The sequence below is a fragment of the Mobula hypostoma genome, chromosome 6 (genome assembly GCF_963921235.1).
Source record: "Mobula hypostoma chromosome 6, sMobHyp1.1, whole genome shotgun sequence".
NCBI classification, from domain to species: domain Eukaryota; kingdom Metazoa; phylum Chordata; class Chondrichthyes; order Myliobatiformes; family Myliobatidae; genus Mobula; species Mobula hypostoma.
Genome location: NC_086102.1, coordinates 119,360,759 through 119,382,819, shown reverse-complemented (window position 1 = coordinate 119,382,819; position 22,061 = coordinate 119,360,759). Strand labels below are relative to the sequence as shown.

At 43.4% G+C, this 22,061-nt stretch overlaps 1 protein-coding gene across 6 annotated transcripts in view; it reads left to right on the top strand.

The window, feature by feature from the left end:
• LOC134348348 (receptor tyrosine-protein kinase erbB-4-like) overlaps window positions 1-22,061 on the top strand; it is a 1,006,440-nt gene that overhangs the window by 675,236 nt on the left and 309,143 nt on the right. For all 6 annotated transcript variants that reach the window (XM_063051562.1, XM_063051560.1, XM_063051559.1 and 3 more), the window contains exons 8-12: window positions 180-293; window positions 2,527-2,653; window positions 10,082-10,155; window positions 13,135-13,225; window positions 17,319-17,518. In XM_063051562.1, coding sequence (XP_062907632.1) covers window positions 180-293; window positions 2,527-2,653; window positions 10,082-10,155; window positions 13,135-13,225; window positions 17,319-17,518 — 606 coding nt within the window. The remainder of the gene's footprint in view (window positions 1-179; window positions 294-2,526; window positions 2,654-10,081; window positions 10,156-13,134; window positions 13,226-17,318; window positions 17,519-22,061) is intronic.

The window sequence follows — 22,061 nt, the reverse complement described above, 5'->3', positions numbered from 1 at the left end:
TCTGAGGTATTGGTGGGCGGAGATACAGTGAGTTCAACAATACTTTTCAGGGTTTCAGTCAAAGTAGCATGATAATGATGAGAGGTCATGTGATGGGCAGTCTCAGACTTAAAGTGAATTTACTGAACGATGGCCTCGAATAGAATAAACAGCCAGAAATATTCACTCTCCCCTCGCAGATAACTTTGTAGTGGATCACAGCTCCTGTGTACGAGCGTGCCCTAGCAACAAGATGGAAGTGGAAGAAAATGGCATCAAAGTATGCAAGCCCTGCACAGACATTTGTCCAAAAGGTAATGTCCACTTCATTCTAATTCTACCTGCCCTCAACCAGAAAGCAGAGAATAGAGAATCAGATTTATTATCACTGAACTGACGTGAAATTTGTTGCTTTGTGGCAGCAGTACAATGCAAAGTTATAAAATATTATAAGTTACAAAAATAAATAAGTCGTGCAAAAAAAAGGAATAATGAAGTAGTGTTTGTGCACCAGCATTCTGTACTTTCACTGATATCACCGTGTCAGATGTAAGATTTATGGGAACATGACAAGGGAGCCCAAACTCATCACTTTAAGGACCTGCTCTCCTTTCCAAGAAACCACTGACTCTCTACCAGGGTACATAAGGTTCAGGATCTCCCAAACTTGTCCCTGAGCTTCCAGGATTTCAGTAATATTCATGTTGAACCAAACTCTAACCTCATTGGTCCCCAGGGGCCAGGATGAGGAACAATCATAATAATACAAGATAAAAGGAGCAAGAGTAGGCTACTCGGGCCCTTAAGTCTGACCCAATGTACAATATGGCCGATCTGCATCAGGTCTCACCTTCTCTTCTGTGCCAGTTCCTTATATCCCTCAATTGCCTGATCTTTTGATCTGTCTCCACGTTAGATTCAGATTTATTTTTCACATGTGCATCGAAACATACAGTGAAATGTGTCATTTGCATTACCAAGCAACCCAAAGATGTGTTGTGGGCAGTCGGCAAGTGTTGCCCTACAGTGTTCTGTCCTCCACAACAGAGAATGCCAGAGATTCACCCCTCTCTACAGGAAGAAACTCCCACCAACCTCATTTTTCTTTAATGAACACCCCATATCCCATAACCATGTTCTCTCATTCAAGGCTTTTCCCCCAGTAGAATTATGACAACATCTATCTCACCATGTCCCCTCAGGATCTCATGTGATCCATTAAGATCCTGTCTCCCTGTTACACACTCCAGGACTCTCACCCAGACAATGGTACTGATGCTAAATTGATCCCAAAAGTGACATTCATCTGAGGGGCTGGAGAACAAATACGTAGTTGGGCTACAGTGTTTGACCAATCAGTGAACCACTCGTTAATAATGGTGGGCATTAATTAGCAGTGTCCACTAGCATTGCTAATTAATCTCCAGCAACAATCAATGACATTGCTAATTACTGCCCACCAGCACTGGACATGCACCCAGATGGGCTACAGGTATTGTGGCTAACAAAAAGCTGATGGTTGGTCAAAGGTGGACAGATAAAGCTAACATTGTGCCAAGTGTATTGGCATGTCCAAGTGACCAGGCAAACCCACGGTTAAGCCAGTTCACCCTGGCTGAGGCAGTGGAGTGGTGCCATTGGTGACCATGCTTCCATGCAAAGCAAACAAAGGCTGGACCATGGTTCCTGCCCTCGACAGCAGCTAGCAAGCTGCCTGAGGAAAGAACGTAGTGCGTAGATCAACAGCAGGTGGGCTGCCAAACGCAAATGGCAATGGATGTTTTACTGAGGGAAGCGATACCTTTCGGCAGTACAATGAGAGGAACAAGGAAATGGGGGGAAAGAAATGCTAAGCAGACAGAGGAAGCAATAGATTAAAATGCTTCAATTTAGACCTCTGATGACGTGAGCAATGGTTTGGGAGATCTACCCATACATAACCAAAGCTTTACAGTGAAAAGAAGGCAGGGAGTCCAGAGGAATAAAAGAATATCAACATAATTCAGAACTTTGAGTTGGTTTAATAGTGTGACATGTTCAGAGAGAAAGGGTAAATCTTAGATTTTCATATTATCATATAAGAGGCTCACTCAAGAGCCTTATAACATAAGATAAATGTTAGGAAATTGAAGATAACCCATAAACAGGCAGCTAGCCGAGCTGCTACGTTGCAGCCACAGAGACCAGGGTTCAATCCTGACATGTAGTATTACCTGTGTGTAATTTGCACATCCTCCTGTGTTTCCTCTGGGTGTTCCGGTTACCTCCTACATCTCAAAATGTATTGGGAGGAAGACTGGCCATTGAAAATTGCTCCTCTGTTTAAGAGTACCAGAAGGATCAAAAGGGAGTTGGCAGGGACATAAAAAAGAATAGTATATAGGGAAATAAAAGGAAGGCATTGAATTGCCCCATAAGCCTGATGAGATGATTAGTCTCCTTCTATTTTGTGAGAAAAACTATGTTAAAAAAAATAAAGCCTTCCTGTATGCCTCACTTTCCAACACATTGATCCATTATCATGTCCTCCTCATTCTCCTCGCACAGCTTGTGACGGCATTGGAACTGGAAGTCTGCAGATGGCAAAAACGGTTGACTCGAGCAACATTGGCAAGTTTACAAACTGCACCAAAATCAATGGAAACCTTATCTTCCTCGTTACCGGCATTGAGGGGTGAGTACCTCGACAGTGCTGGTACAGATTGCACTAATTATAAACTATTAACCAGAAGCCCAGCAGTTTGTGGCAAAGCTTTCAACTTTAGATGAAGCAGAATGGGAGGCACGTCTTGAGGGAGAAGTCAGAGTAACCCATAGACACACACGTGAAGTACAGAAATCAAAAGATAGAAAACTGTAGATGCTGAAAATCAGAACTAAAAATAGAAAATGTTGGACACCAAGCACAAAACGCTGGAGGAACTCAGCATCAATGGAGAGGAATGAACTGATGAATTTTTGGGCCGAGATCCTTTATCAGGACTAGAACAGATGGGAGAAGAAGGTGGAGGGAGGGAGGAGTAGGAGTACAAACTGACGGATGATAGGGGAAACCAGATGAGGGGGAAGGTGAGTAGGTGGGGTAGAAAGGATGATGTGAGAAGCTGGGAGGTGATATGTGGAAGAGGCAAAGGACTGAAGAAGAAGGAATCTGATAGGATAGGAGAGTGAACCATGGGAGAAGGGGAAGGAGGAGGGGTACCAGAGGGAGGTAAAAGGCAGGTAAGGAGAAGAGAATGGGTAAGAAGGGAGCCGAGATAGGAAATAAAAAAGAGGAAAAGGGAAGGGGGCACTCATTTTACTTGTCCCTCTTACTGGGGTGAAGATGCAGGTATAGCATTTGTTTCACCTACAGGGAACTGCCAGGAGGGAGATCAGTGAGGAGGGATGAGTGGATAAAGGAGTCATTTAGAGAGTGATCTCCATGGAAAGCAGAGTGTAGAGGTTGGGGGCGGGGGGAAGGAACAGATGTATTTAGTGGTAGAATCCCTGTGAAGATGATGGAAGTTACAGAGAGTGATGTGCTGGATGCAACAGCTTGTCTGATGGTAAGTAAGAACAAGGAGAAACTTGATGGGGATTGTCTGAGGCAGCATTTGTGGAGGGAAAAGCTAAGCGAACATTTCTGGTCAATGATTCTTGAGGAGTGCAGAATCTACTGCCTGTTATAAGAGACACCAGTGTTCATTTCTCTTCAAGTCATTACAATGCAGTACATGGCAGGGTAAAGTGTCAGTGTCACCAGGTGACTTATCAACCACCCATATGAACGATCTGCCTTTGGCACTGGTTAGTTACTATTAAATGCAAGGTTTTGGTGGCAGTAACAGAAGGCTTTAACGAATTTGCTGACTCTCAACTGAGTGCCAGAGTCCAGAAATGAACACTCTGGGATGATGCTGACCCCAACTTAGCCAATAGATAGGATGAGCAATCTTATCTGGTTAGGCACCACCTGCAAGATAGATGTTTTCTGGAAAGAAGTTAGTCAATGCATAATGTGACAGAAATTTGTAGCCATCATATTAAGTAGTGGCCGATGCTTAATTAGTTGTTAATTTTAACTCTAAGATTGATAGATTTTTGTTCATCAAAGTTATTAAACGGAATAAGGAGAGGTGGGTGTTAAGATCTTGGAGCATAGCACATAGAACATTATAGCACAGTCCAGGCCCTTCAGCCTATGGTGTTGTACTGACCTTTTATCCTACTCTAAGATTAATCTAACCTTTCCCCTCCTACATAACCCTCCAATTTTATCATCCATGTGTCTAAGATTTTCTTAAATTTCTCTAATGTATCTGCCTCCACCACAACTCCTGAGAACATATTCCATGGACCCGTCACTCTCTATGTGAATAAAATCTGCCTCTGACATCCCCATGCTTTTCTCCAATCAACTTAAAATTATGTCATCACATATTACCCATTGCCATCTCCTCTACTCTCCCTCTGCTGCCAGCCTCTGCCTTCTGTGGGCAAGCCAATTCTGAATATTTTCCCAGGATCCCATGTCTCTTGACATTCTGGATGAGCCTACAATGGGGAATGCCGTCAAACACATTACTAAAATCCATATAAACCACAACCATTGCTCTACTTCCATCAATTTGTTTTGTTACTTCCTTGAAGAATTCAATCAGGCTTGTGAAACGTGACCTGTCCCTCACAAATCTGATTTTATTATCCCCAATCAGACTCTACTTTTCCAAATGCTCATAAGTACGTTTGTATTATCTCTAAGAATCCTCCACAATAGTTTGCCCACCATTGGTGTAAGAGTCACTGGTTCATAATTCCCAGGATTATCCCTATTACCTTTCTCAAGGAGAGGAATAACATTTGTCACCTTCCAATCTTCTGAAACTACTCCTGTGGCCAGTGAGGACACAAAGATTGCCAAAGTCACAGCAATCTCTTATCTCTTTTCCCATAGTAATCAGGGCAAAATCATATCTATCCTCATGTCTTTCAAAAGTTCTAACACATCCTCTTTCTTAAAACGGACATGTTCCAGCATATTAGTCTTTTCTACACTGTCTCCCATGCACCGGTTAACTGTGCTCTCAGTAATTGTTTTAACAGGTCAAGGGGTCAACTAGCATACCCTGTCTACAATTTCACCCCAATGTTACTTGACATGCTGCTGCAGGAGGTGACAACAGTGGTGGAGGTTTTGCTCGGTCTAGTCCTGATGTTAGATTCAGTATTTGCCTGGAAATTAATCCCTGTCCTAAACCACTGTACTGTATATGTTTGCATTACATTGTATTGTGTTGTATTTCTGAAGCACAAGTAGGCCTTTCAACTCTTCAAACCTCCTCTGCCATTTAATACAGTCGTGGCAGATTCCCTCTCTCACTACCATATTGCCAAACTCTGTCCAGGCCTTTTGATGCCTTTTGTGTGTAAGATAAAACTCTGGATGATAGACAATTCTCTTCTTATATACATTCAGTGACTTGGATTCCTATGTGGTAAAGAACTGCATGAGTTCATCCCCCTCCAAAGAAGTTTCTCCTCGCTTCAGTCCTCTCCCCCCTTCCCCAATCATGCATTCTAACCACCTCACCTCCTCCTCATCCCATTGAGCCCTGTCAGGACTTTATGTTTCAATAATATCTCCTCTCATTCTTCTAAACGTAAGAGGCTGAGTTGTCTTATTCTAATCTCACCTGATTCCCATCCCAGGATATACTCAGATAGTTTGGTTCTATTGATTTTAATGGAGCTGCATTTCAAAAAGCAGTTCAACACAGAGCTGCTGCTTTATGACACTTTCAGTGCACCTGATTGGGGCGTGATGTTCCAGGTCATACAGTCAATTGCCATGGAAACATGTCCTTCAGTCCAACTGGTCCATGCTGACTAAGATGGCCATTGAAATTAGCTCCATTGGCCTATATCCCTCTAAATTTTTCCCATCCAGGTACCTATCCAAGTAACTTTTAAATGTTGCTATTGTACCTGTTTCAACCACTTCCTCCAGCAGCTCATTCCATTTAAAGAGCACCCCATATGTGAAGAAGTTGTCTTTTTCAAGTTAGATCTCTTTTCATGTAGTGATGTCCTCGGACTGTATTGGTCATTGATGTAAACAACACATTTCACTACATGTTTTGCTATTTCGATGTCTATGTGACAAATAAAGCTAATCTCTTTAACTTTAAATCTTTCTCTACTCACCTTAAGCCTATTCCTTCTAGGTTTTCATTCCTTTCACTTGAGAAAAAGAGGGTGCACATTCACCCCGTGGATACCTCTCATGATTTTTTTATTCACCTCTGTAGGGTCACTCCTCATTCTCCTACTTACCAAGGAATAAAGTCTAAGCCGGCCCAACCTCTTGCTATAACCCTGTCCCTCGGATCCTAGTAACATTCTGGTAAATCGTCATTCATGGTGAAACCTCCACTTCACTTTCCTTTCCTCACTTCATTTAATAGCTTTGACTATTCTATTAAGGGCAGATTTTAAAATTAACAATTGACCGAACGTCAGCCTCCATTTTGTAAGATGGTTGCAGATTTATGTCATCCTGCGCGGTTGCTAACTCTCTCTGAAAATAGCCTTGCTTGAGAGACTGTTTGGAGAGGGCAAGGCACTAAAGGCCAATACATCTATCAAAAATCCTTCAATATTTTGCCCTCAAAGTGAAAAGAAACACTTCTCTGGTATTGCCCCCTTGAGTTGATCACACAGTATTTTGAAATCTGTGGCTCGATCAAAGGTACAGGGGTTCATCTAGCAAGACTGCTGCTTCACATCTCCAGTGACCTGCATTCAATCCTGACCTCCGGTGCCAGTTGTGAGGAGGACCAAAGACATGGGTTCATTGGGCAATGTGAGTTACCCCTAGTGGCTAGGCGAATGGTAGAATCTGAGACAGAGAAGTGGGGAAATTAATGGGACTGTGTGGTTAATGCTGGGGGAGCTCAGCAGGTCAGGCAGCATCTGTAGAAGGGAATAAGCAGTCAACGTTTCGGGCTGAGTATAAATGATAGAAGCAGATGCATCAAGTCCATGCCAACCATCAGTGTGCTTACTGATTGGCATGGACTCAAAGCATCTGCTTCCATTCTGTATGACTCAATGACTGTCTGACTCCGCTGTCCTTACAGCTGCTCTGTCCCAACTGAAAGAGGTTTTGGTCTTATAGTTGCCCCAAGGTCCAGCATGAGGCAGATAGAACTCAGTTCATGCTGCAGTTCCAGGTTAGGCACCGCCTCACCTAATCCAAACTAACCCTCCAAATCAAGGGCCCTGCATTCTTGCACAGAAGCTTTTGTGCATCCCAAATAGTTGTAAAGCAAAAATTAAAATTAGCCCCTATGAGCTTTGTTTTTCTTTTTTGCACAGGAAATTGAAGTAGAAAGTGTTAAATAGCCAAAGCAGGGATAATTTGATGCAGCTACATTTGAAGGCTCAGATTTTAAATTACCTATAACAGACTTCAGTCTCCAGCCACCAGGCAAATGATATAAGGGAAAATTATCTTCTGTCATTCATGATCCATACGAAGTTCCCGGCCTGTTGAGAGAGTTACAATGGTACATTGTAGAGGTAGTAATTTGGGAGTTATTCATACCCAGTCAATCAATATCTCTTCTATTTAGTATGTGACAATAACTTGGCACATTGGTTGTAGTGATGGCACAGGAACAAGAGAGGTTGTGAATATTATTCCTACCAAAAGTCATTGAATTTGCTGACATCTGGGTCAGTAGCAGATAATAAATGCAAACTAGAGGAACAGCTCGTTAACTTCCATCTGGGCAGCCTACCAGCTGGCAGAATGAGCACTGAAATCTCCAACTTCCGGTAACCCCTCATCCCTCTGATCTCTTCTCCCTACTTTTCCTTAATCTCTTTTCTCCTAATCCACCAGCATTCATCATCAGACCATGTCTTCCCCCTCCCCCACCCTCTCAGTTTGCTCAACACCCACACACTCCTGTCACTGGTTCCCCTCCCCAAATCTCTTTTTTTTAATTCCATGCCCCACCCTCCTGTCCTGTAAAAGAGTAGTGAATCTGTGGAATTCTTTGCCACAGGCAGCTGTGAAAGCCAAGTCTTTATGTTTAAGGCAGGGATCGATAGATTCTTGATGAGTCAGGGCATGAGGGAAATGGGGAGAAGACAGGAGACTGGGGCTCAGAGGAAAATTGGATCACCCATACTGAAATGGCAGAGCAGACTCAATGGGCCAAATGGCCTAATTCTGCTCCTATATCTTATGCTCTTGTTCCATCATCTCCAGTCCCTTGGCACTTCCACCTATCATCCCTCATCTTTTGAACTGTTAAGGCCTTTGATTGTGTTTTAAAAGTTTTCTGATTGGCATAAATGATACTTGTTACGTTGAAATGTACCTTAGATGTAATTAACCAAAGTGTGCTATATGATTTCAATTTAGGTCCAGCCCGTTGTTTGGCTGTGAAATTGTCTTAAAATTCCCCAATAGCTTACAGTACTGCAGCTGTAACAAAGTAGTGCAGCAGTTTGCTGCTTCCTAATCTGAACAAACCATGGCAACAGGTATTTTGTATAGTTCATTGGATGTTGATGATGAGCAGGCTGGATGGATGATTCATAATTTTCACAGAAGTACCCAGACCATGGTCAGATAATAGCCCACTGTTGTGAAGGGTGCATTGGGAGTGAGCACAATATGAGGGGTTTACTGTGCATTATATCAGTGGGTTTCTGTGCACTATGTCAGGGGGGCTTTGGTGCACTATATCAGGGGGGTTTCTGTGCACTATGTCAGGGGGGCTTTGGTGCACTATATCAGGGGGGGTTTCTGTGCACCATATCGGGGGGGTTTCTGTGCACTATATCAGGGGGGTTACTGTGCACTATATCAGGGGGGTTTCTGTGCACTATATCGGGGCGTTTACTGTGCACCATATCGGGGGGGTTTCTGTGCACTCTATCAGGGGTTTCTGTGCACTATATCGGGGCGTTTACTGTGCACCATATCGGGGGGGTTTCTGTGCACTCTATCAGGGGTTACTGTGCACTATATCGGGGGGGTTTCTGTGCACTCTATCAGGGGTTACTGTGCACTATGTCGGTTGGTATCTGTGCACCATGTCAGGAGGGTTATCGTGCACTATATCAGGGGGTTAGTGTGCACAATTTGTCAACAGAATGCCTAGAGCTAAATGCGAGTCAGTTTCAATCCCAGTTTTGAAGAGAAAACTTGCCCCATCTTTGTAATCTCTTTCAACCTTGCAATTGTCCAACATATCTATATACCCCCACAATTTATCCCTTTGAGCATCCCTGAACATAACTGTTCAATCCGTGTGGTGTGTGTATGGAGTGAGCTGCCAAAGGAAGGGACTGAAGCAGGTATAATAACAATATCTGGACAGGTACGTGGGTAAGAAAGGTTTAAAGGGTGTGGGTCAAACACAGACAAGTGGAACTAGCTTAGACAGACATACAAGAGATTCTGCAGATGCTGGAAATCTGTCCTGATAAACACTGAGTTCTGATGAAGGGTCTCGGTCCAAAGTGTCGACCGTTCATTTCCTCCAGAGATCCTGCCTGACCTGCTGAGTTTCACCAGCATTTTGTGTGTGTATCTTAGATGGGCATCTTGTTTGGCATAGACATATTGAACTGAAGAACTGGTTTCCATGCTCCATTATTCTGTGATTCTATAACTGAAACGCAATATCCCAACTCAATGCCCTGACTGACAAAGGCCAGCATTCCTGAAGCCTTTTTCACCAGAATGCAATTATCTGTTTCAACTGATGGATAATTAGAGCCCTACAGTGAGCTGACCAGTTCATAGCCGCAGAGAGATTTTGCAAGGAGACAGACCCCACAGTTGATTCAATCCACACCAACCACTAGGCATCTTTATTTAACCACTAATCTTACCCCAATCCCATTTTATTCTTCCTGCATTCCTCTCAACTTGTCCCCAGATTCTACCACTTACCAACACATTACAGAGTGCAGTCGCCATTTAACCTACCAGCACACTTGTTTTTGGGATGTTTGAAAAAAAATTAGTCCTAGTATATATTCAGAGTACATTCACTGTGGTGACTGTTGGACTAAGCCAGCTGTTCTTTCTTTCCAGGGACCCCTATCATAACATCGAGGCTCTGGATCCAGAAAAGCTGAATGTCTTTCGGACAGTCCGAGAGATAACAGGTAGTGAAAATGTTACAGTTTATAAACTTTCAAGCTATCTTGTGACATAATGAAGCTACATTTATCCAACAATAAGTCATTTTTTTTGGTGATGAACCTTGTCAGGTCTACATGGCTCCCAATCCACTCTTAAAGCTCTCTGCTTCTTTCTTGATTACAGACCCAACGAGTTCGCCTCCACCACCATCCTCTTCTGTTGGGTGGAAATGGTCCTTACACTCAACAACTTTTCTTTCAGCTCCATCCACGTTCTCCAAACTCAAGGGGTAGCCGTGGGCATCCACACGGGTCCCAGCTATGCCTGCATTTTCATTGACACATGGAACAGTCCATCTTCCAAACCTTCTCTGGAAATGCTCCCCAACTCTCCCTGCATTATATTGACGACTGCATTAGTGCTGCTTCAAGCACCCATGCTGTGCTCATCAATTTTATCAACTTTTCCTCCAACTTCCTCTCTGCCCTTAAATTCACTTGGTCCATTTCTGACAGCTCTCTCCTTTTTCTTGATCTCTCTATCTCCATATCTGGAGACAACCTGTCAATCAATATATCTTTTATAAACCTACCGACTCTCACAGCTAGTCTGGCTTCTTCCCCCTTCCTTTCCTGTCCTGGTGAAGGGTCTGGGCCCGAAAAGTCAACTGTTTATTCATTTCCATGGATTCTACATGACGGGCTGAGTTCCTCTAGCATTTTGTGTATGTTGCTCTGGATTTCCATCATCTGGAGAATCTCTTGTCTGTTTGGCTCTCAATCTACTCTTTCCAGCAAGAAAACATCTAATTGATGGATTGACTTCTATCCTTTACTAACATATGAACAGCTGCATTGTTCATCGTCATTTACTCAACCCTCCTGCCTCTTTCGGAATTCTTTACGTGTTTCACTAAGTTGCCATATTTGAGCCTTGTGCCCTGGATCGATGCTACTCATCTTAAAAATCTTTTCAACTGTAAGCACACAGTGTGTGCTATTGCTCTCTAACCAAGGTTTTGTTCAAGCCCTTCTAATGCAATACCAGGAAGCTTGCAGCCATGGAAACATGTCTCGTCGACAGGAGTTCAGAGAAGAAGTGGTTCCCAACCTGGATTGCATGTTTCCTTTCAACTTTCAAGAATTATAAGCAGGCCTTAAATAATATTGTGAGAGTTTAGTTAGAAAATACTCAAGGAAAGTAATCAAAGTGTACTGGGTCGGTTCATTGGCCTGGCTGTGGAGCTACTAGTTTGTCCCTGAGAATCCCTGGGACAGACTCTTATCCAAAAGAGAGAAGCAATGATGGTTTTCATGGTGGGGCTGGGTGTATATTTTATTGAGTGTAAACACTTGGGGTTTGTTCAGAAGGTTGGGAACTATTGCTCAATATCACCAAATATTCCTGGTCAGGAGTGTACTTTGTAGAAGAAATTAATAGTGTGTGGGAAAATGTTGTGGTTATTCGTACATCCCTCTACACATTCAGGCTTGATGGGTTATAAGTAGGAGAACAGAGAGTCAAACAGTCACCAAATGCGGAAGCAGTTTATTTCCACAAGTTTACGATCTCTGAAAAAGTGATGAGATGAGATTCAGTTACAACTTTCAGAGGGAAGTTGATCAGACACTTGAAACATGACAACCTTCAGGTCAACATGAGAGAGTCAGGGGGAGGACTGGGTGGATATTTCAAGGAGAACAGAGGGCTGATTGGCCTGCCTCAGCACTGCAGTAAAACATATTTCACTTCACTGATTTTCTCAGACGTGGATGGGAGATGCAGGCACTATGCAACACAATCCACCAGTTGTACGTGACAGCACAAAGAAGAAAAAAGTTCTTTCCGCAACCTCTGCAGCATTTTAATATTCACAGATCTTGCAATGTTTCTGCCACCCATCCACATTTCGTTCAAGTGTACTATCTTGTACCACTGAATGTCCACTGACTTCTAATCCATGTGCTGTCTTCAAGCACAGTGACTGTTATGGACAAGGAAGTAAATTACAGCAGCATTGCTCGCAGAGAAACTCGAAGAGCTGTGCCCAATATTAAATTATATTGGTACTACCTATTCTAGGAATATAACATAACACTGAACAAAATAGGTGATGTACGAGGAGTGATTGATAAGTTTGTGGCCCAAGGTAGAAGGAGACAATTTTAGAAAACCTAGCACATTTACTTTTCAACATAGTTCCCTCCTACATTTACACACTTAGTCCAGTGGTCGTGGAGCATACGGATCTTGGACCTCCAGAAAGTGCCCACAGCAGGGGTGATTGATAAGTTGATGGCCTACGGTCGCAGGAGATGCGGTATACAGCTCCCGTTACATGCACATGCAGTTCAACTCTTTGTGTGATTATGCAGAAAGCTTGAGGTTAATAACTCATCAGTTAATAACTTACCGGGGTGATTGATAAGTTCATGGCCTAAGGTAGAAGGAGATGAGTTACTAATTTCAAACTCTCTGCATAATCACTCAAAGAGTTGAACTGCACATGCATGTAACAAGAGCTATATAACTCATCTCCATCTAACTTAGGCCATGAACTTATCAATCACCTCTGCTGTGGACACTTTTTGGAGGTCCAAGATCCGTATGCTCCATGACAGCTGGAATAAGTGTGTAAATGTAAGAGGGAACTATGTTGAAAAACAAATGTTCTAGGTTTTCTAAAATTGACTCCTTCTACCTTAGGCCACGGACTTATCAATCGCCCTCGTATTTATGGTGAAGGTGAAATATTTAAAGGAAACCTGAGAGGGCACTTATTCGCTCAGAGGGTAGTTAGAAAATTGAACGAGCTGCCAGCTGAAGTGGTGGACTGCAATATTTAAGAGAAGTTTGGATAAGTGCATGGATGGGTGGGGGATCGTCTAGGTGCGGGGCTAGTGGGACCAGGCAGAATAACAGCCTAGCAAAGACTAGATGGAACGAAGGGCCTACTACCTTAATAATGCAATGACTTTCTTTATTGTTTTTCTCTCTGTTAGGTTTTTTGAATATTCAGTCATGGCCAAGAAATATGACAGATTTCAATGTGTTTGCTAACCTGGTGACAATAGGTGGCAGGAGCCTGTACAGGTAAGTAAATTGTTTAAACTTCTCTGGATATTACAGTTTAGGGCAAAACTAACTGATGTCATGCTTTAATCCCAACTTGATATGTTCTATCATTAAGTTCAATAATTCTGTTTAATATAACCATGACATTTTTTTTACCACATAAACAGAATCATCCCTTTCCATGTGGAACCCAGCCACTTCCCAATACCTAGGAATTGGGGAGTAAATGAGGATACTGACATTGCGTGTAGTTTGCAATAAACTACAATAAATACTCTCCCCTGAGAACTGTTTAAGCTACAGCAATTTCTGGTTAGCAAATTGAATAGACCACAAGAAATAGCAGAGTCATGGACACAACTCAGTCCATCGTAAAAACTAGTCTTCCCTCCACTAACTGCCCACACTTGCCACTGCCTCTGAAAAGCAGCCAACATAATTGAATACCCCTCCAACATGGGTCACTCTCTCTTTCTCCCCTTTCCATTGGGTAGAATATATAGAAGCCTAAGAAAATGCAACAAAAGGCTCAGATCAACTTCTGTCCAGTTTTTATAAGACTCAATAATGTTGAATTCTTGATCTCTCATAAGGCAAGGGCCTTGTCACGGCCCTGGCACCTTATTTGTCTACCAGCACTACACTTTGTTTGGAAATGTAGCTCTCTTTTCTGTATTCTGTTATTGTTTTACCTTTTGTTCTACCTCAATGTACTTCTGAAATTACCTGTCTGGTTGGCACACAAATAATGTTTATCAATCTCTCTCCTACATGTGGCAAAAATAAACCAACTATTTCTCCTCCATTGGAAATCCTTGCTCAGAACTGAAACATTACCGTGAAACATTAACTCTGATTCTCCCTCCCTAGATGCTGCCTAACTTGCCAATGTTTTTTTTCCACACACTTCCAGCAAATGATTTTCATTTTCTGTATCAGTAGTTTTGGTAAAGAGTAAAAGTCGTAGAGTTTTCTTAACTTCAAAGCCAATCACAGCTCATAAAGTTAGCCACAGGCTATTCAGTTCTTTTGTGTGTACCAGACTCACTTCCAGTAAGCATACAAAACCTTAACCCCTTCACCTCCCCTGGGGAAGCAAACAGAAATTGTTTTTTTAAGGAAATATTAATGCCATATGTAGAAGATTGAGGGGAAATTTGATAGAGGTATACAATATTATGAGGAGTATAGATAGGATAAATGCAGGCAGGTTTTTTCCACTGAGGTATGGTGGGACTACAACCAGAGGTCATGTGTTAAGGGTGACAAGTGAAATGTTCTAGGGGAACATGAGGGGAGGCTTCTTCACTCAGAGGATCGTGAGAGTGAAAATAAGCTGCCAATGCAACCTGTGCATACGAGCTCGATTTCAATGTTTAAGAGAATTTTATGTAGGTACATGGATGTTAGGGGTATGGAGGGTTGGTGATGGGAATAGGCAGTTTAAATGATTTACCATGGACTAGGTGAGCTGTACTTTTCTATGACTCTATGACTCTATACCAATGTCCTATGGTCAGTTATGGCCCTGGGCTACCCTGTATGTTATCAGTTTCACACAACAATATCTCAGCCATAGGATGATGCAAGAGAAAGGGAAATAACTGAGGATGTGGTTGGCCCGGTGAATCTGTGAATTTTAAAATGCAGGGGGAGGAGAAAGGTGTTTAACGTTGGTGGTGAGAGGTCAGGATGGGGTGGAGTAAGGAGTCCGACAGTGCTGATGGTCTAGAAATGAATGAGATGAAGCAGGAGGTTCAGTCAAAATGAACAAATGGTGTGAAGAAAAATTATTGAATGAATTATTTGTATTCCAGTAACTCACCCTCACCACAGGTACTACACCATAAAATATGGGAGCAGAATTGGTCCATTTGGCCCATCGAGTCTGCTCCATTAGTCAGTAATGGCTGATTATTTTCAACCCCATTCTCTAGCATTAGTGATGTCCATTTCCCTCCATAAATGCTACCTGACCCGTTGAGTTTCCCCGATGCTTTGTGTGTTGCTCCAGATTCCAGCATCTATAGTCTCTGGTCAGGACGCACGCAAGCCATTCTGCTTCCACCGTTTGATTCCACAATGTAATTGGATTTGTAACGTGATGGATAATAGGAACCACTATTGCCCACGATGCAAACGGGGCAATTCTATCTCAAGAGCATTAAGCTCAGCTATCATTAACCCTTCTGACTTAACAATGAGTAAACCTATTAACACTCCATGAAGCTCAGTCTGTCTGTTATTGTTAAAAAAAATCTTATGCCCTTGCTCTCAGGAAGTGTCTGTATTTACAACAGGAAGAGTCTGGGTAACTGTGACACTCGCTGCAGATGATACTATTTTTCAAGTAGTTTTTAATGTAAAAGACAGTTGGAAGGGAAAGTCATTGCTGATAAATTTTCTGTTAATTGGAAGGAGAGCTTTCTAATTCACCTGCCCTTAAGTTAGTCCATGGAAAGTCCTGCCTGCATCAAGCATTTGTGATGTATTATGACTATATTGAGATTGCAGAGAGAGAAGACATAAAAAAACACTTGGTGAGTTAAGATCCTGCCAGTATAAATAATTCCCAGGAAATGCTAATCATAAGAGGAAGAGGAGGAAAATGACAAGCTTTCAAAAATTTCTCATTCATCCCTTCCCTGCGGAAGGATGCCTATAATCAGGCAGGATCAATTGAAACAAGAATTGAGCCTTTATCTCCAAAGGGTCACTTGACGTTTGCCTTCTAAAGCCACAGTGTTCCCCCTCCCAGCATTGAGTGGATAATTACACATTGGTGAACCAGCCAACACAATGAAATCATTACATTGCCCAAACACACATGCACCCTGGAGAAGTCGGTCTGATGTCAAAATGATATGCTGCCTTTTGGAAATGCCCCGAGCTGTTAAAGTAATGATGCAGACACCAAGTGGCGAGGTGGGGAGGCATGGCTGAAGCGTCAACACAATATGTATTTTCTTACTCAATTCAGTTAATTACAGTACTTATTTTAATTGCAGAGTTTTTTCAGCGTTTTTCAAAGGAGTAGAACCAAGATCACACCATGTACATCCAGCTTTAAGTCTCAATTATTCCCCCGGGGCTTGTAGATCCTGCAGCTTTCACACAATCAGTGTCACATGCACTCTAAGGAGTGAACTACCTTCTTTTGACAGAGACTTCCTCACAGAACCTGGCCTCCAATACAAAACAAAAACAGACAAAAGATTGTGCTTTCGATGCCAAGATGGCTCTGAGGGCAGCTCACAAAGCCACCACCGGAACCACATAGCAACGAGACTGCTCTCTCCAGAGGAGAAGGCTCATGGGAGCGCCATCATGATCAGCTTCCTTTCCCACTCATACACCCTCCCAACTTGGCCATAAATTGCTTCACTGACACTGTGTTAAGGTCCTGTAACTCCCGACCGAACAGAGGAAGAGCCTTCAATACACAGTCAGCAGTGATTATCAGAGGCAGTGTCCCGCCTTCTTCTCAGTATAACAAGCTTTGGTCAGTTAATAATGGCCATGCCAAAGATGTAACCATCTCAAGAATGAACCACAAGAAGATAGAGCAACAGTTCGTTTTCACCAATTCCGAAGCCACAGAGATCAAAGTCAAGGTCGACTGATCGTTATATGCCCAAGCGTATGGATGCACAGTTGTAAAGACCAGTTTACTTGCAGCAGCATCCACAGACATGTGATAAGCAGCATCAACAGAATGGACAGAAATTAGATGTAATTTGCACCATTTTTACAATTAGAACAAAGACAAAGTCCTTCGTAGTGCAAAGAAGTCGAAGTGAAAAATGAATGGCTTGAGGGTTATCATGTTATAGAGCTGGGGATTTGATCTTCTATCCACTTCCTAACTCCCCAGTGCATTCAGAAGTTCCATAGTATGAAAGCAGTTAACCTCGTTGGTTGGAATCGGTACACCATTGCACCCGTGGCCTGCACTTGCCAAGACATAGTTGATGTGGGATGGTCAGAGGCAGGCAGTGCAATTGCTGGAGGCAGGGTCTCCATCTGAGGCATCCTGCCAGAGTTTGGAGGAGGTGGAGGGTGGTGGTCCTGTGCGCCAATCAGCTAATCGTGTCACTGTTCCCTCCTGCAGCGGGATCTCGTTGCTGATTCTGAAGCAGCAGTGGATAACGTCCCTCCATTTCCAGTCGCTGATGGAAATAAGTGCCGGCAACGTGTATGTCTCGGACAACCCCAACCTGTGCTACTACCATACGGTCAACTGGACTGTCCTCTTCAGAACCAGCATGCAGAAGCCGGTCATAAAGAACAACAGGGACTCACAGAACTGCAGTAAGTTGTACCTTCCAGGGCACCAGCATCCTCACTGCCAGGGAGGGAGAAATGTTTACGCAACCCATCCAGGGAAAATAGGCTAGGATCAAGCGAATTGCGGATTTTATACCTGCCCAATGTTACTCACCCGCAGAGTAATACAGTGGGATAGAACACTGACCTGTCACCAAATCCTGTGAGATTTCCAGCCAGCAGGTCAGGTTAGAAATTACCACCTCCTCTCTTGTTCACGTCATTTTTCCCTGTTGTGTGTTATTCCCTGTTCCCTGTTTTCCACTAAATGTTTTCTGTACCATATGAGCAAGTGCGGGAACCGAACACTGGAAGACAACGTGAGCACTAGAACAGGGAGTGACCTCTAGAAAAGGGAGTGAGAACTGGAACATGGAATGAATTCAATAATTTGAGTGCATTCTAGAGTGGGGAGTGGGCACAAAACGCAGAGTTCTAGAGCATAGAATGAATTCCTGAACAGAGAGTGAGCTCTAGATTAGGGAGTGAGAACTGGAACATGGAATGAACCTGAGAACAGAGAGTGAGCTCCAGATTGGGGACTGAGCACAAGGATACAGAATGAGCTCAAGAACAGGAAGTAAGCACTGGGTGTCATTTCACGTCAAGACCAACACAGCCCGAGGATATGCTGGGCAGCAGCCCACAAGTATCCTCGTGCTTCTGGTGCCAACATAGCATGCCCGCAAATTTTACTAACTCGAATCCATAGGTATCTTGGAATGTGGGAGGAAACCAGAGCACTGGGTGGCAATCCACATGGACACGGGGAGAATGTACAAGCTCCTTACAGATACCGGAGGAAATTGAACCCCATTCATTTGATCAACTGGCAGTGTAAAGCGCTACGTACTGTGCCACCCCATGGAATGATTAGTATGTTTGTGGATGACGTGAAATGTGCCAGTGTGTGGATTGCAAGGAAGATTGATTAAGGCTGCAGCAGGATGTGGATCAGATGAAAAGCTGGGCAGAGAGATGGCAGATAGAATTTAATCCCAACAAGTGCAAAGTGATACATTTTGGGAAGTCAAATAAGGAGAGACCATATACAGTGAATTGTGAGGCAGTAAGGAACGTTGATGAACAAAGAGACTTGGGGGTTCAAGTCCATAATCCCCTGCAAGGGGAATGCAGGTAGCTATGGTGGTGAAGAAGGCACATGCCATGCTTCCCTTCATAGATCAGAGCACAAAGATAAAAGTTGTGATGTTATACAGCAACTTTACAAAGCACTGGTTTGGTCACACTTTGGGTACTCAGTAAATTCTGGTCACCACAATATTGGGAGGATATGGTTGTGCTTCAGTCCTGCCAAAGGGTCCCAGCCCGAAACTTCAACTGTACTTTTTTCTATTGATGCTGCCTGGCCTGCTGAGTTCCTCTAGCATTTTGTGTGTGTTGCTTGGATTTCCAGCATCTGCTGATTTTCTCTTGTTTGTGATGGTGGGGTTATTGATGATGGAAGGAGATTTAGTGAGATGAGTGGAGATGGTTAAAAATGTTGGCTGGACATGTTAAGCCAAAAGGCTTGTTTCTGACCTATACATCTCTTTATCTCTCTGATTCCAGGGCATTTGCCACATGTGGGGATGTGGGTTTAAATACTGAGGAGCATTCTGTCAATTTATAATGGTTTATATGAATCAGAATCAGGTTTAATATCACTGCCATGGCAAAGTTCAAAGTTTATTATCAATGTCATTATTTACAACCCTGAGATTCATTTTTGTGCCATTCACCGTAAATACAAGAAATACAATAGAATCAATGAAAAATCACCTCAACAGGACAGACAAACAACCAATGTGCAAAAGACGACAAACTGCAAATACAAAAAGAAATAAAATAAATAAATAAATGAGCAATAAATATCAAGAACATGAGATGAAGGGTCCTTGAAAGTGAGTCCATTGGTTGTGGGAACAGTTCACTGATGGGGCAAGTGAATTTGAGTGAAATTATCCTCGCTGGTTCAAGAGCCTGATAGTTGAGGGGTGATAACTGTGTCTGAACCTGGTGCTGTGGGTGCTAAGGCTCCTGTACCTTTTCCTGATGGCAGCAACAAGGAGAGAGCATGGCCTTGATGGTGGGGTTATTGATGATGGAGGCTGTTTTCCTGAGATAGCACTCCACGTAAACGTGGTCAGTGTTGGAGAGAACTTCACCTGTGATGGGCTGAGCTGCATCCACTACTTTTGGTAGGCTTTACATTCAAGAGTATTGTTGTTTTCATACCAGCCCATACCAGTCAATTCTCTCTGGCTATCCAACCCATAGGACGATGATGGCTCCTTTCAGTCAGTTAGTGGAGTTTGGAGGATACCCCACTCCTCAGAAAGGAGCGGCGTGTGCGTGAGTGGATTTTAGGTGAGTAGGGGGTTGCACAGGTCCAGACCCACCCTCTCGACATCCCCTCCCAGATCCAGCGGCATGGTGGGGTCCAAGACAGCTGGGGGAAGTTCTGTCGCATTGAATGTCCAGACCAAGCTTCAATGCCCTTTCTGTGCTTCACGGCACATGTTTGCTAGATGGTCATTGACCCCACGAGAAGGTTCATCTGCCCTTTGACAGGTCTGGTTTCTCGTCCTGCAGGGTGTCAAGCTACCCTCCTCACCAGGCAAGCCTGGTGAGGGAGCCGGTTTAGTGGCCGACCACCCGACCATGCGACAGGTAGTATTGGGTTACATGGTACCAGTAGCACTCAGACGAGTGACCTGACGGACAATACACTCTGTACCTCATATCTATAGAAGCTCATATGTCATGAAATTTGCTGTTTTGTGGATGAAGTACATTACAATACACAATAATAAAGAAAAACTATACATGACAACAAGATATATATAATAATTTAATAAGTAATGCAAAAGGAGAGCAAAATGAAGAGAAAAAATATTGAGGTAGTGTTCATGGGTTCCTTGTCCTTTCAGAAATCTGGTGGTGGAGGGGAAGAGCTGATCCTGAAATGTTGAGTGTGTGTCTTCAGGCTCCTGCACCTCCTTGATCGTAGCAATGAGAAGAGAGCATGTTCTGTGTGATGGTGGTCCTCAGTGATGGATTCCTCCTTTCTGAGGCATTGCCTTTTGAAGGTGTCCTTGATGCTGGGGAGGCTGGTGCCCATAATGGAGCTGGCTGAGTTTACAGTTTTCTGCAGCTTTGAATGATCCTTTGCAGTAGCTTCTCCATGCCAGACGGTGATGCAACCAGTTAGGATACTCCTTGAGGTGTGCCAGTGCTGATGGATGTGGAAGTCAAGGAACCATTTGCAGAGGAAGATACAGAGGCCCTGGTTTTAGTACTTGTTGATTCGTACAGAGGGTTTGATTGTGTTGAATGCTGAGTTGTAATTAGTAAACAGCAGCCTGACACAGTAGTTGTTATTGGCAAGGTGATCCAGGGCTGTGTGGAGAGCCAGTGAGATTGCATTCACAATGGACCTATTGTGGTGACACTCACAACACGCTGGAGGAACTCAGCAGGTCAGGCAGCATCCGTGGAAACGATCAGTCAACATTTCGGGCCGCAACCCTTTATCAGGACCTATTGTGGCGATAGGCAAATTGCAATGGTTCCAGATCCTTGCTTAGGCAGGAATTGATTCCAGCCATGACCAATCTTTCAAAGCACTTCATCACAGTAGATGTGAGCACCGCACAGCAGTCATTGAGGCTGCTCACCCTGCCCTTCTTGGGCACTGATATGATTGTTGTGCTTTTGAAGCAAGTGGGAACCTTTGACCACAGCAGTGAGAGACTGAAGACGTCTTTGAACACTCCCGGCAGTTGGTTAGTGCCCTACCGCGCACACCATCAAGGCCTGACGCCTTGCAAGGGTTCACCCTCTCGAAAGACGTTCAGATGTTAGCCTAAGAGACAGAGATTACAGCATCACCAAACGCTGCGGGGATTCGCACAGCTGTAGTTTTATTCCCCCTTTCAAAGCGTGCATAAAGGGCGTTTAGCTCATCTGGGAGTGAAGCATCGCGGCCATTTATGATGTTAGATTTCACCTTGTAGGAAGTTGTGGCCTGCAAACCCTTCCAGAGCTGACGTGCATCTGATTACGTCTCTAACTTCAGTCGGAATGATGCCCAGTTTAGTAGTTTTGATGGAAAAGTGCCAAAACAATTGACAATTCTCAACTGTTAAGTGACTATCCAGAGACACGGCAGTGACGATTGTATAGTATTTGGCCACGCAGATACTGTTACTCTGGTATTAACAGGTCCACACTGCGCAAAGCAGTAATTGTGTGGAGGACAAATTCAGGAAGGAGCCATCCCACCACTGGATTTTAACCATTTTTTCAAAGCAAGGAGGAAATTCAGTCAATATTCAGCAGTACATAAAACTAACCAGTTTACCAGTTTAGAACTCTTCCTTACCTTTGTTTCTGTCTACAGTTTGAAAATACAGAAAAATTTACATGATCACACAAGAGATCACTCTACATCAGTTTGAGGTCTTCCAGGTTCCAGGTCACCCTTCCACAGCTGAAGGAGTTCATTCCGATCTTACTGTGGTGC